The sequence below is a fragment of the Dipodomys ordii genome, unplaced genomic scaffold (genome assembly GCF_000151885.1).
Source record: "Dipodomys ordii isolate 6190 unplaced genomic scaffold, Dord_2.0 Scaffold108, whole genome shotgun sequence".
Taxonomy (NCBI): Eukaryota; Metazoa; Chordata; class Mammalia; order Rodentia; family Heteromyidae; genus Dipodomys; species Dipodomys ordii.
The window spans coordinates 1,780,838-1,793,960 of NW_012267324.1; the positions used below are offsets into that span (position 1 = coordinate 1,780,838).

Sequence of the window (13,123 nt, forward strand, 5' to 3'; positions counted from 1 at the left end):
TGGGAGGCCCCTGGACGCCCCCCGGCCCGCGCCGCACGCTGGCCCGGGGTCTAGGCCTCCGGCCTGGCTCCCCGCATCGGATGAATAAAAACATCCTCAGCCTGAGTCCCATCCGTGCCTCTGTGACCACGACGAGGTTGTGCTGGGGCCGTCGGGCCCCGGACCCCCCCCCTCCCCGCCGGCCAGACACCCCCCAGCTTCCAGCCCCGGACCCCAGGGCCTGTGACGCCACAGACACCCCTAGTCTCCAGAGGTCAGAAGCCACAGGGCAGCCTTGCCAGGACCAAGTAGGGGCAGCCAGGATGAATAACCACCATCCCAGAGTGCCTGAAGCCCACGTCTGAAGCCGAGCTCAGGAGGCTGAGGTCTGAGGATCGCGGTTCAAAGCCAGCCAGGGCAGGAAAGGCCGTGAGACTCCTATCTCCAATAAATCACCAGAAAACTGGAAGTGGCGCTGTGGCTCAAGTGGTAGAGCACGCGCCTTGAGCTGAAGAGCTGAGGGACAGCGCCCAGGCCCAGCGTTCAAGCCCCAGAATCAGCACGCACACACGTGCATGCACATGTGAGCAATCTCCATCCCAGTCCCCCCCAATGATCTCGATTCGGATTAGGGAGTACTGAGGCGAGAGTACTGAGGCTTGGGGCCCTGGGGTCCGTGGCTCGCAGCTGCAGTTTGGGGCTTGGCCAGCAGGGGACAGAGGCTGGCATGGGGGGCTGGCAGCAGGGCCGTGGGGCCTGGTGTGGCCGCTGTGGTCATTGGTCTGTGGTGCTGGACGCAGAGTGAGCTCCGGGAGCAGGACGGAGCTCAGAGCCAGGGATGGACAGGCCATGGGCAGGGACAGTGAGGCAAGTCCTCCCCGTCGTCCCTACCCTCGAGGGCCGAGGCTCAATCTGGACACCATGAAATGACCCCGTTTCCCATCCTCACCCCAAACCCGGCCCCTCCCTGACTCGAGCAGACACCCCGCAGGAGCAGCCCCATGACCCAGGGCCGGGTCAGGGCCGGGTCAGGCGTCTGCCTGGAAAGCAATGGCGCGGCGCGCTCTCGGGGCGAGGGACACGGGACGCCCATGAGGCCGCCAGGCCTCAGTTTCCCCGGGGGCCGCGCGCCCCTCAAGCATGGCTGGCGGCTTGGGACACGTCCCCAGGCCCTTCCCAGCCCAGCGCCCCCCAATCCGGGGCCCCAGGACCCCCAGGTGCGGGGACCGGAGAGGGATGGCTGCGTCCGGGCGGGTCGCTGCGTCCATGCCTCAGTTTATGGTCAGAACACAGCGGCGCCCACCTTGCCGGAGCGGCTTAGCTTGGGCTGGAGGGCAAACAGCCCAGGTGGAGCCCAGCGCCGCAGGCCTCAGTTTCTCTGTTCGACCCTAGGCGCACTGGGAGAGGCGGGAGCCGGGCCGGGCTGTACCCCGCTGGGAGGGCGACGGCACCGGGATGGTATAGATCCCCTCCACCTGCGCACGCCGGCGCTGCGCAGCCCAGGGTTCCCCGGCCCGCCCCTGCGTGATGCCACGCCCATGTCTCCGCCCTGCCGCGAGAGGGCGGGGTCTAGAACCCGGGCGATGCCAAGTGGGCGTGGCCCGTGCTGGGGGCGTGGCCTGTGTCGCGGGCAGAGAGGAGGTGCTTAGGACTATGGCCCAAATAGATGGGCGGGTCCTGAGCTGGGCGGAACTGACACTGTGGGCGGGGTCTAGAGCACGGGCGGGGCCAGATGAGTAACTGGATCCGGGCAAGGGCGGAGCCAACAGCCTGGGCGGGGCTCAGCGCGCTGGGCGGGGCCCACCATCCGGTCCCCTCAGCTCCAGGCCCTGCGGCCAGGCCCGCGCTCCTCCGGACCCGTGGGTTGCGTGGCTGGCTGGTGTCCTCCGGCTGCGGCTCTGTCACAGCCCTATGATGCAACTGCTGTCCACGGAGCTTGAAGACTGGACAAAGGGCTCTGGACCTCAGTTTCCCCACCTGTTAAGGGAGTTGGTCCTGGCCGGCACCCGGCCGGTGGACTGACCGCAGGGTGACCGTGTGACGGCCGGGTTCTCCCGTGGGACGGCGGCGGACCTGGCTTCGGCCCCGTGCGTGACAAGCGCAGGCCTCTGTGGAGTCCCAGGTCCCGGGGTGACGAGGCCTAGCCAGCAGGGTCAGGCAGGGAGGGGAGAAGCCAAGCCAGCACCACAAGCCCTGGCTTGACCCTGGCCTTCAGCTGGGCGGCCACTGCGCGACCCACGGCCGTGTGGGCACCGGCTTCGAGGCGGGGTCATTTGGAGAGGGCTCTGCAGGAACGACATTGCAGGGCCTGGAACTGGGGGTGGGGCTGGTTCTGGGGCCCCCTGTGACCTGCCCAGGCCACCCCCACGTGCCCGCCCGCCCCAGCAAACCCCCACGTGTGAAACCACGCACATGGCGCCTCCCACTGCTGTCCGGGACTCAGTTTCCCCACTGTGGGACGGGTGGGCCACGTGGGCGCCGTGAGCCGTGCTCTGGGGCTGAATCCAAAGCAGCTAGCCGGGCGGGGGGCGGGCGCCGGCAGGAGGCAGGAGCCCGGCGGGAACCGGGCCGGACCAGGCCGGGCCAGGCCGGCTCAGCCTGGTCAGAGCCAATGGGCGTGAGAAGGAGCCGGCTGCGACTCCGTGCCGGGACTCGCAGAGCTGCGCAGTGCAACCCCACCGGTGGAGAAAAGCAGTTCCAGCCCGGGTCACGGAAGGGAAACTGAGGCACGGAGCGCTGGTTGCCGCGCCAGGCAAATGTGCCGCAGCCGCGCCCCCTGGTGTCCGGAGGGGGAAGCGCTGGCGGCCCCGCTGGCTGGGGACGGGGGGGGGGTCCGTGGTTAAATGTGGGGCTCTGGGGCGCCCGACGCCAGCCTGGGACCCTCGGTGCCCCCCTGCCGCGGGCACCGCGCCCAGCAGCGGCTGTGCGCGTCCACCGGGGCCTCGCTACGTGTCACCCAGGCCGTTCGGGGCGTCCAGGTCTTGAGCTGGCAGGGTTCCCTTCCCGACTGGAGAGGCCACAGGCGGGCGCGCGCGTGCGTGTGCGTGTGCCAGGCCCGGGCCGGCGCTCTACCACTTGAGCCACAGCTCCAGGGCGGCTTTTCCCTGGCTAAAGAGCCGTCAGCGTCTCGGACGTTCCTGCCCGGGCTGGCTTTGAACCGCGGTCCGAGGATCTCGGGGGCTGCGGGCAGAGGCTCGCGTCGGGTTTCTTATTTCTGAATTTCCCGACCCTCGGCAGGGGCTCGGGGCCTTTGCTAGCCGGGGCCGGGAGAGGCCTTGGCACGCCCGGGCCCCGCGGGCTATTCCGGGCTCGGCGCCTCCGCGATGGAGAGCTTTGTATAAGCGGCTCCGTGCGGGGGTCCGGGGTCCGGGGGGCCGGGAGGTCGGGGGGCCGGGCGGCCGTCCCCGCTCTCCGCCCCCAGCTCGGACTGGAGGGACTCCCCAGGCCTGTCCTGCGTGGCGGCCCCCGGTGTGAGGCCCCCACCCTCCTCCTCCTGGAGGAGGGCTCGGCGGCCTCTCCCGTCTCCCCGGTTCTTCTGCACCCCCACTTCGCCCTTCCCGGCCAGGGGCGCAGGGGAGGGAGGCGCCCAGCGCCGTCAGCCCCTTCTTGGCCGGAAGCAGGGAGGGCGGGGAGGAGGCGCCCGTCAGTATCCCCGCAACTTGGAAAGCGGGGGAGGGGGGCCCTCCAAGCCACGCCCCCGGGGCGTGACTCCTCGCTAATTGGCCGGGGGTCCCCGACCCCTCCTGTTTGTCCCTCAATTAAACATTTTAGCACTATAACCTGGGGGCGGGGGGAGCATAAAGCAGCTCTCCGACCACAGCTCCTCGTCTCGGAAAGCGGGGCGTATTCGGGGGATTCAGGCCGTACCGGCGGTAGAGGAGGGAGCGAGCGGCCCACAGGCCGGAGCCAGGGCTGGCTGGGACCGGCCAGGACCCCGCAAAGCCGGGCTTAGCCTTGGGCTCAGGCTCCCCGCCTCTCACACTCCTCAAAGCCCTGATTGGCCAGGATGACGGCGCTGATTGGCTGAGTGGCCCGCCGCTCGAGCGTTGAGGCCAGTGAACCGGCGACGGGCGGCCCCGCCTCCCCGAGCGGGGAAGCCTCCCCCAATACTATTGGATGCGCCCATATGGCCCCGCCTGCCCAGCGCGTCAATCTGCTCTGAAGCCTCGCCCCTAGGCCTGGGAGCGCGTCTGTGGCCCATCTTCCGGAGCGGGCCCGCCCCCGCGCGCGTCACATCTGTATTTGCATGTGAGGCCCCGCCCCGCTCATTGCAGGACGTCACCGCGGACTGCAGGGGCCCGAGCCGCCGCCGCCGCCGCCGCCGCGCAGCCCCGCGTCCGCTCGCCGAGGTCCTCGCCCCGCCGCCGCCCCGCGCTACCGCCGCATCCGAGCAGGGCAAGGTGAGCGCCGGGCGACGCGGGGGGCGCAGGCTGCGGGCACCTGCATAACCTTCATTTGACTGATAGGCTGGAGGGGGCGGGGGCCGGCGGGCCGGGGCGCGGGGGCCCGCGGGCCGCGGGGGCGAAGGGCGCGGAGGCCGCGGGGTGCGAAGGGCCGCGTCCGGGGCGCCCCCCGCCCGCTCGTGCGCTGATCCGCGGCTCCCCGCACCCCGCGGGCTCCGCTCTGCGGCGGAGGGGGAGGGGAGCCCGTGCCTTGCGGGGAAGCGGCGCGCGCGGGGCTCCTGCGTGCGCGTGCGCTGTGCACACGCGTGTGCGCGCTTGCCCGCCCCGCCATCCGCGGGGCCGCGCGGACACTGCGGGGGCGCCGGGGGTCTAGATCCGGGGGCGCGCGGGCCCGGCGGCGGGCAGACGTGCGCAGACGCCGTGCGCGCGGGGCCCGGCGCGGGGACGCGCTGTGCGCGCGCGCGCGTGTGTATGTAGCCCATATGCATGTAATGGGCTGCGGGTGGAATGCACGCGTACTGCGCGCGCACGGAAGCCCCAGCGAGTCCTCATTTCCGCGGGGCAACAGCAGCCCACGCGCGGGGTCCCTGCCCCTCACTTAGAAATTGCGTGAAGGCGCCAGTGTGCACACTCACGCGTGTGGGCCCATGCACGCGAGTGTGCTCTCCGGGCACGTGGGCTGGGGGCCTGCCCAGCCGGGGTCACGTGATGCAGCTTCGGAGGCGAGGGCGGGAGCCCCTCCCCGACCCCCTGCGGGGCGCCCCGCCCTCACGCGCGCCCCGCCCCCCAGATGGCCTCGGCCACCGACGCGCGCTATGGCCAGAAGGAGTCTGCGGACCAGAACTTCGACTACATGTTCAAGATCCTCATCATCGGGAACAGCAGCGTGGGCAAGACGTCCTTCCTGTTCCGCTACGCGGACGACTCCTTCACGCCCGCCTTCGTGAGCACCGTGGGCATCGACTTCAAGGTGAAGACCATCTACCGCAACGACAAGAGGATCAAGCTGCAGATCTGGGTGCGTGCCCGGGCGGGGGCTGGGGCCTGCGCGCCGCGGGGCGAGGCCGGGCCTCCCTGCGCCCTGTCCTCCCCTCCTCTTGGCGTCCTCTCTCTTTCCCGAGAGGACGGGGATTCGGCTGCGTGCTTAGGTGGTTCTGATGTCGGTTTGTTTGCTGAGGATCGTGGGTCTTGACTCCGGGCCTGGGCGCTCTACCACCTGAGCCACAGCGCCACTTCCGGGTGTTTTATTGGAGATCCGAGTCTCCCGGACTTTCCTGCCCGGGCTGGCTTTGGACTGTGATCCTCAGATCTCAGCCTGCTGAGCTGCTAGGATGACCGGCGGGAGCCACTGGCGCCCGGCATTTTTTTAAAAAGTGTTGGCTGGCCTTGAACTCGCGGCCTTCCAGCCTCAGCTCCCTGAGGGCGCCTCTCCACGCCCAGCTTCCCCCGATGTAGGGCTCTAAGCCCTGGTTTCCCTTGCTCTCCGCCGCTCCCGCGGTTTCCTCGGGCCTGGTCCCCAGAGGCTCCTCAGCGCGGCTCGCATGGACAGGCTCCCTGCTTCTAGGTGAACCCCCTTCCTGGCTCCACTCTGAGCTCGCCCCCCGCCCCCCCGCAGGACACGGCTGGGCAGGAGAGGTACCGCACCATCACTACCGCCTACTACCGCGGCGCCATGGGCTTCATCCTCATGTATGACATCACCAACGAGGAGTCCTTCAACGCCGTGCAGGACTGGTGAGCCTGCCGGCCGGTGGGCCGCGCCCTGCGGGCCCCAGCGCCGTCCAGCCACGTCCAGCAGCGCTGACGTGCGCGCGCGGGGGGGGGGGGTCTCACATTCAACACCAAGGCCGGGTCCCGGCCCTCACCCCCATCCCCACATTCCCGGCCCCTCAGGTCCACTCAGATCAAGACTTACTCCTGGGACAACGCCCAGGTGCTGCTGGTGGGGAACAAGTGCGACATGGAGGAGGAGCGGGTGGTGTCCTCAGAGCGCGGCCGCCAGCTGGCCGACCACCTCGGTGAGCGCCCGGGCAGCCAGGACCCCTAAGGGGAGGAAAGGGGGAGACTGGGGACCGGGAGCACTCACGCCGAGGCCCCACGCTTGGCACCAATTCAGACAGGCGAACCAGCCGCCACACAGCTGAGGTGGGTTTTAATGGATGTGTAGGAGTTCACCATGCAGAAAACCAGCCACCCCACTTTGGGGGCTTTTGTGCAGAGGTCAGAAGTGAGGTCTCAGCCAGGTGCTGAGGCTCCTGGGTACAGAGGGGAGCGTGTTGGGGTGCGGCGGGACGGGTGAGGATGAGAACTGCTGACCCCGCCAGATGTCAGAGCCTTGACCGGGGCAGGTGGGGTGGCTCCTGCTGAGGGGCGGTGGTGCCACCCCTCCCTCCCTGGACCACAGGGTTTGAGTTCTTTGAGGCAAGTGCAAAAGACAACATCAACGTGAAGCAGACCTTCGAGCGCCTGGTGGACGTCATCTGCGAGAAGATGTCGGAGTCCCTGGACACTGCAGACCCCGCGGTCACCGGGGCCAAGCAGGGCCCGCAGCTCACTGACCAGCAGGCACCCCCGCACCAGGACTGCGCCTGCTGAGGCCCGGCCCCCCGGGCTGGACCCCCCCTGCCGGCTCCCCCCTTATTTATTATTGTAGCTATTTATTTATTTAATGACGGTGTCCCCAGGGTCCGGCTCCCGCCCCGCCCGTTGTACATAAGACCCCGCCGCCGTGGCGTGTCGTGGTCACTGCTCACCCTCCTACTAACCCCAGCACAGTCGTCGGTTGTGAAGAAGGGGCCGGATGACACCCAGGGCCGGCTAAGGGCGACAGGCGCGTGGCCGGGCCGGCGGCCTCCGGGATCCTTCGGGCGAGGCCACCTGCCGCGCTTCTCCCAGGTTCCTTTTTGGGGTGCGTGGGGTGCTGGGGGGCTCTGTCCACCACTTTTTCCTGTTCCCCGAACCCGTTCTGGTGTCACGAGTGTCCAACGTGCGCCCCTGCTCCCTAAAGATGTCATGACACTACAGAAACCCCAATAAAGCGAATGGACCACGCGGCGCTCTGGTGCGTGCTCGGCACCGCCCCCTCCCGCAGCCACACCCACCGGCGGGCCACGCCCCCGCGAGCAGCCAGGCTGCCCAATGGCCACACTGCAGCGGCTCCGCCCACTGCCGCTCCACGGGGCCGGGCCCCACCCCCTGGCCACTCCGAGTGGCTCCGCCTGCTGCCACTCCAGAGGTCCCGCCCCCATCGCTCTCCCCACACAGGATTCGGAATCAGAGCATTTAATGGCTGTCCCACAGTCTGCAGCGGCGCCAGGCCGGAGGCTGCCCTGCCTGGTCCAGAGCTTGGGGTGCTCGGGGCGGCTTCCCCTTGCTTTGGTCCTACCCAGGGTGGGCTGGGGCGGCCATGCAGTCCGCCCGCGTCTGGGCCGGCCATGTCGCGGTCACGGACTCCATGCAAACCTCGACGTGTTGGACGCTGGTGCGGCCCGGAGGCGGCGCAGAACCCCGTCCTGGTCGGGGCTCCGGGCGGGTCCGAGCAGCAGCCGGGAGGCTCAGTCTGCGCGCGAGTCCAGGGCCATGCAGCCGGGGGGCGTCAGGGGCCCGGGGATCTGGGCGCACAAGAGGGCGGGTCAGGGGCCTGGCGGCGGCGCCCGCCTGCCCCGCGCCCCCCACGCGCCCCGCGGGGTCGGGGCGGGCTGCACCTCTGCCGGGAAGGCGCCCTCCGCCCCAGCGGGCGGCCCGCACGCTCACCCGGTACTTCAGGTAGGACAAGTACGTGTCCCAGCCCAGCGTCAGGCAGTTGATGTAGGTGACCCGGAACTGGGGCGGCACGAAGAGAAAGTTCACCAGCTGTGCGGCGGGCCACACGCACCAGTCGGCCTGCGGGACACAGCAGGGCGGAGGGTGAGGAGGGAGGGGAGGAGAGAGGGGACGGCCCCTCGGGGCGGGGCTGCCAGCGCTGGGGGCGTGGCCAGCGCATCGGGGCGGGACCCGCAGCTCAGAGGGGCGTGGCTCTGCTGGTGGGAGGGAACTGGGCTTAAAATGGGCGGAGCACCTGTGAGGACAGTGGGAGGGGAGTGGCGGGGCGGCAGTGGGCGGGGCCTTGGGGGCGGGACTCCCACCTTGTAGAACTCCCAGAACTTATCCCTCAGCTCCCGGTGGCTCTCCTCCAGAGTCTGGCCCTCCAGGCAGCCGATGCCTGGGAAGGAAACCAAGAGTAAGGGTAGGAGTAGGGGCGGTTGGACCGCCCAGGGACCGGGGTCCGGGCCGAGGGGAGCGGGAACGGCGCGGTCAGGGGCGTTAGAAGGACGTTAACACCGAGTCGCCCCGCTGGAAACCGTGTCCCTCCTCCTTCACCGGGTGAGGTGAGCGGCTCTGCCCGCCCAGCTCCGCCTCGCTTCGCGCCCAGGCCCCGTGGCCTCGCGTCCGTCAGTCCCCATCGTGCCCCCCCAGGCCGCGGATTCCGCCCGGCGTCCCGGTTGGCTCCGGCCCCCGGCCCCGGAGGCCTCCCACCCCGCCAGGAGAGGCAGAGCCCCGGGTCCGGGGCGCTCCTTACCCAGAAAGTACCAGGCGCCCAGCAGGGGAGAGGCGACCAGCTGGTCCACCAGCACCTTCTTGAGGACGTTGGGGAGGCCGCGCAGGCCGGCGGCGGGGAGGACGCGGTCCAGCCACAGGTACCAGTAGTGCAGGCAGGGGCCCATGCTGCAGCCCACCGCAAACATGCGGGCTGAGGGCGCAGTGCGTGAGGGCCGGCCAGGCGGGCGGTCCCCCGCCCCGGCCCGCCCGCGTCCCCCGCTCCTGCGCCCCGCGCCGGGGTTCTCCCGGATCTAAGGCCCCCGGGGTGCCCGGGAGGCGGCGAGCCGTGCTCACCTGAGCGCCACGGGTCGACCCTCTGCCCCGGCCGGACGCGGATCTCCCAGGCCTGACGAGCGCCGTCGCCGGCCGCCATGAGCGCGCCGCAGCCCAGCGTGTTGGTCAGCAGCAGCGCGCGACCCTGGAACAGGGGCCGCCCCGCGAGCCACAGCCCGCGCACCCAGCGCCAGCCGCCCTGCGCCATCGCCGCCGGCCGGGGAGCCCGAGTGACGCCGCGCCCCGGCCCGGCCAATCGCGAGTCTCCGCCGCGAGCGAGACCGGCCACACGCACCGGCGCTGACCAACCACGGGCCGTTCTCCCGCCCGTCCCAGAACCAAATCAACCAATCGCCGACCATCGCGGAACTCCACGGTGCCCGGACTGGGACACGCCTCCTGGACGGGCCGACCAATCGCTTAGCGATTCATCACGCAAGCACTACTGACGCCTTGACCTTATTTCCCCGCCTCTTTCTGCACTCACCCATAGATAGCCGCCGCCACACTCCTGCCGGCAGTACCAGCCAATGGTAGAGCGACGTCCCGGAGAGCGGCCCCGCCCACTACACTGAGCTGCCCAATCCTGGCCAAGCACCGCGCTCTTGGGTCTGGTTGACAGCCGGGTTTCCACAACCGGCTGTGGGCCCGTGGGCCGCTGTTTGCGCGACTGCGGGAGGCGGAAGTCAGAGTCCGCGGCGCCTCCCGGGGGGGCGGGATTAGACATTGACCCTGGCTCTGACCTCTGCCCCGCGTGCGGGCTCTGTGGGATACAGATAGCAAATCAGCGCAAAGGTGGCGCTCGTGGGTTGGAACTCCGGGCCTTGCGGGGCGGCTCCTTTATCCCCAGATCTCTTTTTTTTTTGGTCGGTCGTGGGGCTTGAACTCTGGGCCTGGGCGCTGTCCCTCAGCTCTTCAGCTCAAGGCGAGCGCTCTACCACTTGAGCCACAGCGCCACTTCTGGTTTTCTGGTGGGTTATTGGAGATAGGAGTCTCATGGCCTTTCCTGCCTGGGCTGGCTTTGAACCGCGATCCTCAGATCTCAGCCTCCTGGGTAGGATGACAGGTGTGAGCTACGTGGCCTGGCTGGGTCTATTAATCTCTTTCGCCTGGATTGGACTGGAACTGAGAGCCTTCAGCCCTCTGCCTCAGCAGAGGCCCTCTGTCTTCAGCCCTCGCTGCCCATCAGCTAGGATGACCACCTAGTGGCCAGCTGTCAGCTAATGGTGCTCTTTTTAATTATAATTTAGAGAATGAGATAGCAGTTAACTATGAGTAAGGGAATACAGAAAAATAATGAAAATGGAGGGGGGAGTTGAGGGTCTCTGGGTACCGAGGTTTCTAGGCTCACAGGTAGCTTTGTCCAAATGCCACAGTCACCTCAGATTCTGGGAGCAAAGTACACCTCTATGGCCTGGGTGATTAAGCTGTGATCCCGATAAAAATCTTTACGGCCTGGGATTAAAGGGCCCTGAGGAGCAGCACCTGCACCTGCAGGAAGAACGGGGAAGACAGGTGTCATACGAAGAGGCTAAGCCCTGGGCCCTGGGAGTCCATGCAGGAAACAATACCATTCCCCAGTAGAGGCACTCCAGGCTGCAGAGACCGACTGAAGCCTTACTCTGGAGATGGAGCTGTCTGGGGTCACAGGCATGATCATCCCACAGCAGTCCAGTGAATTTCTGGCTAGGACTGGGCATGGCTGAGTGCTGGAGCCCAGCCAATTCAAGGCCCAGCATTCAAACACCAGAAGTCCAAAATACTACTACTATTAATTAATAATACTGTTTGGTATATCTGCATTTAAGAAATTAAAAAAAAATAGGCTGGGAAGGTGGCTTAGTGGTAGAGTGTTTGCTCAGCATGTATGAAGCCCTGGGTTCAATTCCTCAGTACCACATAGCAGAAAAAGCCAGAAGTGGAGCTGTGGCTCAAGTGATGAGTGCTAGCCTTGAGCAAAAAAAAAATTAAAAAAAAAATAAAGTTGGGCATTGGTAGCTCCAGGAGGCTGAGATCTGAGGATTCAAATGGAAAGCAAGCCTGAGCAGTTAAGTCCATAAAACCCTTATTTCCAATTAACCACCCAAAAATCAGAAATGGAGCTGTGGCTCAAGTGGTAGAGAATCAGCCCCAGTGGAAAAGCTCCAGGAAGGCCTCGGGCCGTGAGTTCAGGATTGTAAGCAAGCACACACAGGAGCAGAGTGGTGACGCTCCTATTAACATTATATATGTGTGTGGGGGGGGGGGGAAATGGGAGGAGATGGGAGGGAAGGGATGGTAGGGGAAAAACAAAAGGGGTAACAATGCTGGATAGGAAATGCACTCATTATACATCCATGACCACGCCCACCCAAGCAGCCTTCCATTTATGCAAATGTGCAACCATAACCAATCCTACCCAAGCCCATCCTGGGACCGGGTGCCTCCATTGCTCTGCTCTGGAGGGGGCCGGGTGGACACTAACTGGCCAGGCCTCTTGGGTGCCCAGCCTGGATATCTCCAACCTCGCCCCCCTCCCACGCCTGCCGGCTAGAGCCACAGCTACAGAGGTAGGGTGAGGGGGACACAGGACCCCTCCCTCCCACCCAGGCAGACAGCGTCTGCGATGTGGCAGCCTGGCACCTGTGTCCCTCCTGGGAACATCCTGTGTGCCTGTCCTTCCCGTTACCCACTCTGCTAACCAGTGACCCACTCTACTAACCAGTGAGGCAAATGTCCGTCTGTACCCAACCATCCTGAAATTTGTCGCGGTGGTTGTGGGTCTTGGGAGCTGTCCCTGAGCAAATTTTGCTCAAGGCTGGTGCTCTATCAGTTGAACCACAGCACCACTCAAGGATTTTTGGTGGTTAACTAGTCTCCCGGACTTTCCAGCCCGGACTGGCTGCCATCCTTGACCCTCTGATCTCAGCTTCCTGAGCAACAGCATTTCAGGCGTGAGCCACGGCACTTGCCTCCTCTGTTTTGCTTTTCTTGCCCCTTCTTGGTTGAGACGGGGCCATCTGGTGGGATGTGTCTGTCTGCGGCCCAGGCCGGCCTCCCGTGCCTCGGCCTGCGATCCTCCGGCCTCAGCCTCCCGGCAACGGGAGCCCGGGCAGAGGCTGTGAGGCCTTTGTGTTCCCACTAGGGCTGCCTTTAACCACCAGAGCAGGAGTCCGGTCTGCGCCCAAGGGGCTGGAGCTCACCCAAGCCTCTCTGGGGCCCTCGTGGTCTGAAGCCACACTCAGCATGCGTCCCCGCTCAGGCGGGGATTCCAGCTCCAGATCTTACTTACAGGCCTGGCCCCACTTCCTCTTTCCTGGAGGAGCTCTGACACCCTTGGAGCCCCGCTCCAACCCGGGCTGGCTCCTGTCCCCGAGGGAGCCGCGCCCAGGCCTGGGGTGTTTGCTGAAGGCACAGATCCTTGTTCTGCCACACAAACTCCTAGACACGAGTCTGAGCTCTGAGGATGGCGGTTCTAAGCCAGCCCAGGCGGGAAAGTCGGGGAGGCTCACCTCCACTCAACCACCAGAAAACGGGAAGTGGAGCTGTGACTCAAGTGGTAGAGGGTCAGCCACAAGCAAAAGACCTCAGGGACAGCGCTGAGGCCCTGAGTTCAAGCCCCAAAACTAACCATTTTTTTTTGGTTTGTTTTTTGGGTCCGGTAGTGGGGCCTGAACTCTGGGCCTGGGCGCTGTCCCTCAGCTCTTCAGCTCAAGGTTAGCGCTCTACCACTTGAGCCACAGTGCCACTTCCGGCTTTTTTCTTATGTGATGGTGAAGAATCGAACCCAGGGCCATTTTTTTTAATTTTGATCCGGTCGTGGGGCCTGAACTCTGGGCCTGGGCGCTGTCCCTCAGCTCTTCAGCTCAAGGCTAGCGCTCTACCACTTGAGCCACAGCGCCACTTCTGGC

General features: G+C 66.4%; 3 protein-coding genes across 3 annotated transcripts in view; 2 read left to right on the plus strand and 1 right to left on the minus strand.

Moving 5' to 3' along the window:
• Positions 1-4,438, plus strand: part of Kiaa1683 (KIAA1683 ortholog) — a 13,079-nt gene extending 8,641 nt beyond the window's left edge. Inside the window, exons 2-3 of the mRNA XM_013028328.1 lie at positions 1,372-1,569; positions 4,254-4,438. Coding sequence (XP_012883782.1) covers positions 1,372-1,569; positions 4,254-4,438 — 383 coding nt within the window. The remainder of the gene's footprint in view (positions 1-1,371; positions 1,570-4,253) is intronic.
• Rab3a (RAB3A, member RAS oncogene family) lies at positions 4,234-7,005 on the plus strand. The gene is made up of 5 exons (XM_013028381.1): positions 4,234-4,379; positions 5,173-5,400; positions 5,998-6,116; positions 6,276-6,400; positions 6,787-7,005. The coding sequence occupies exons 2-5, from the start codon at positions 5,173-5,175 to the stop codon at positions 6,975-6,977; spliced, it is 663 nt and encodes a 220-aa protein (XP_012883835.1). The 5' UTR covers positions 4,234-4,379; the 3' UTR covers positions 6,978-7,005.
• A 643-nt stretch (positions 7,006-7,648) lies between these two features.
• Positions 7,649-9,730, minus strand: Mpv17l2 (MPV17 mitochondrial membrane protein-like 2). The gene is made up of 5 exons (XM_013028382.1): positions 9,255-9,730; positions 8,941-9,111; positions 8,507-8,583; positions 8,136-8,264; positions 7,649-7,993 (listed from the first exon to the last, which is right to left on the minus strand). The coding sequence occupies exons 1-5, from the start codon at positions 9,439-9,441 to the stop codon at positions 7,937-7,939; spliced, it is 621 nt and encodes a 206-aa protein (XP_012883836.1). The 5' UTR covers positions 9,442-9,730; the 3' UTR covers positions 7,649-7,936.
• Positions 9,731-13,123: the final 3,393 nt, after the last annotated feature.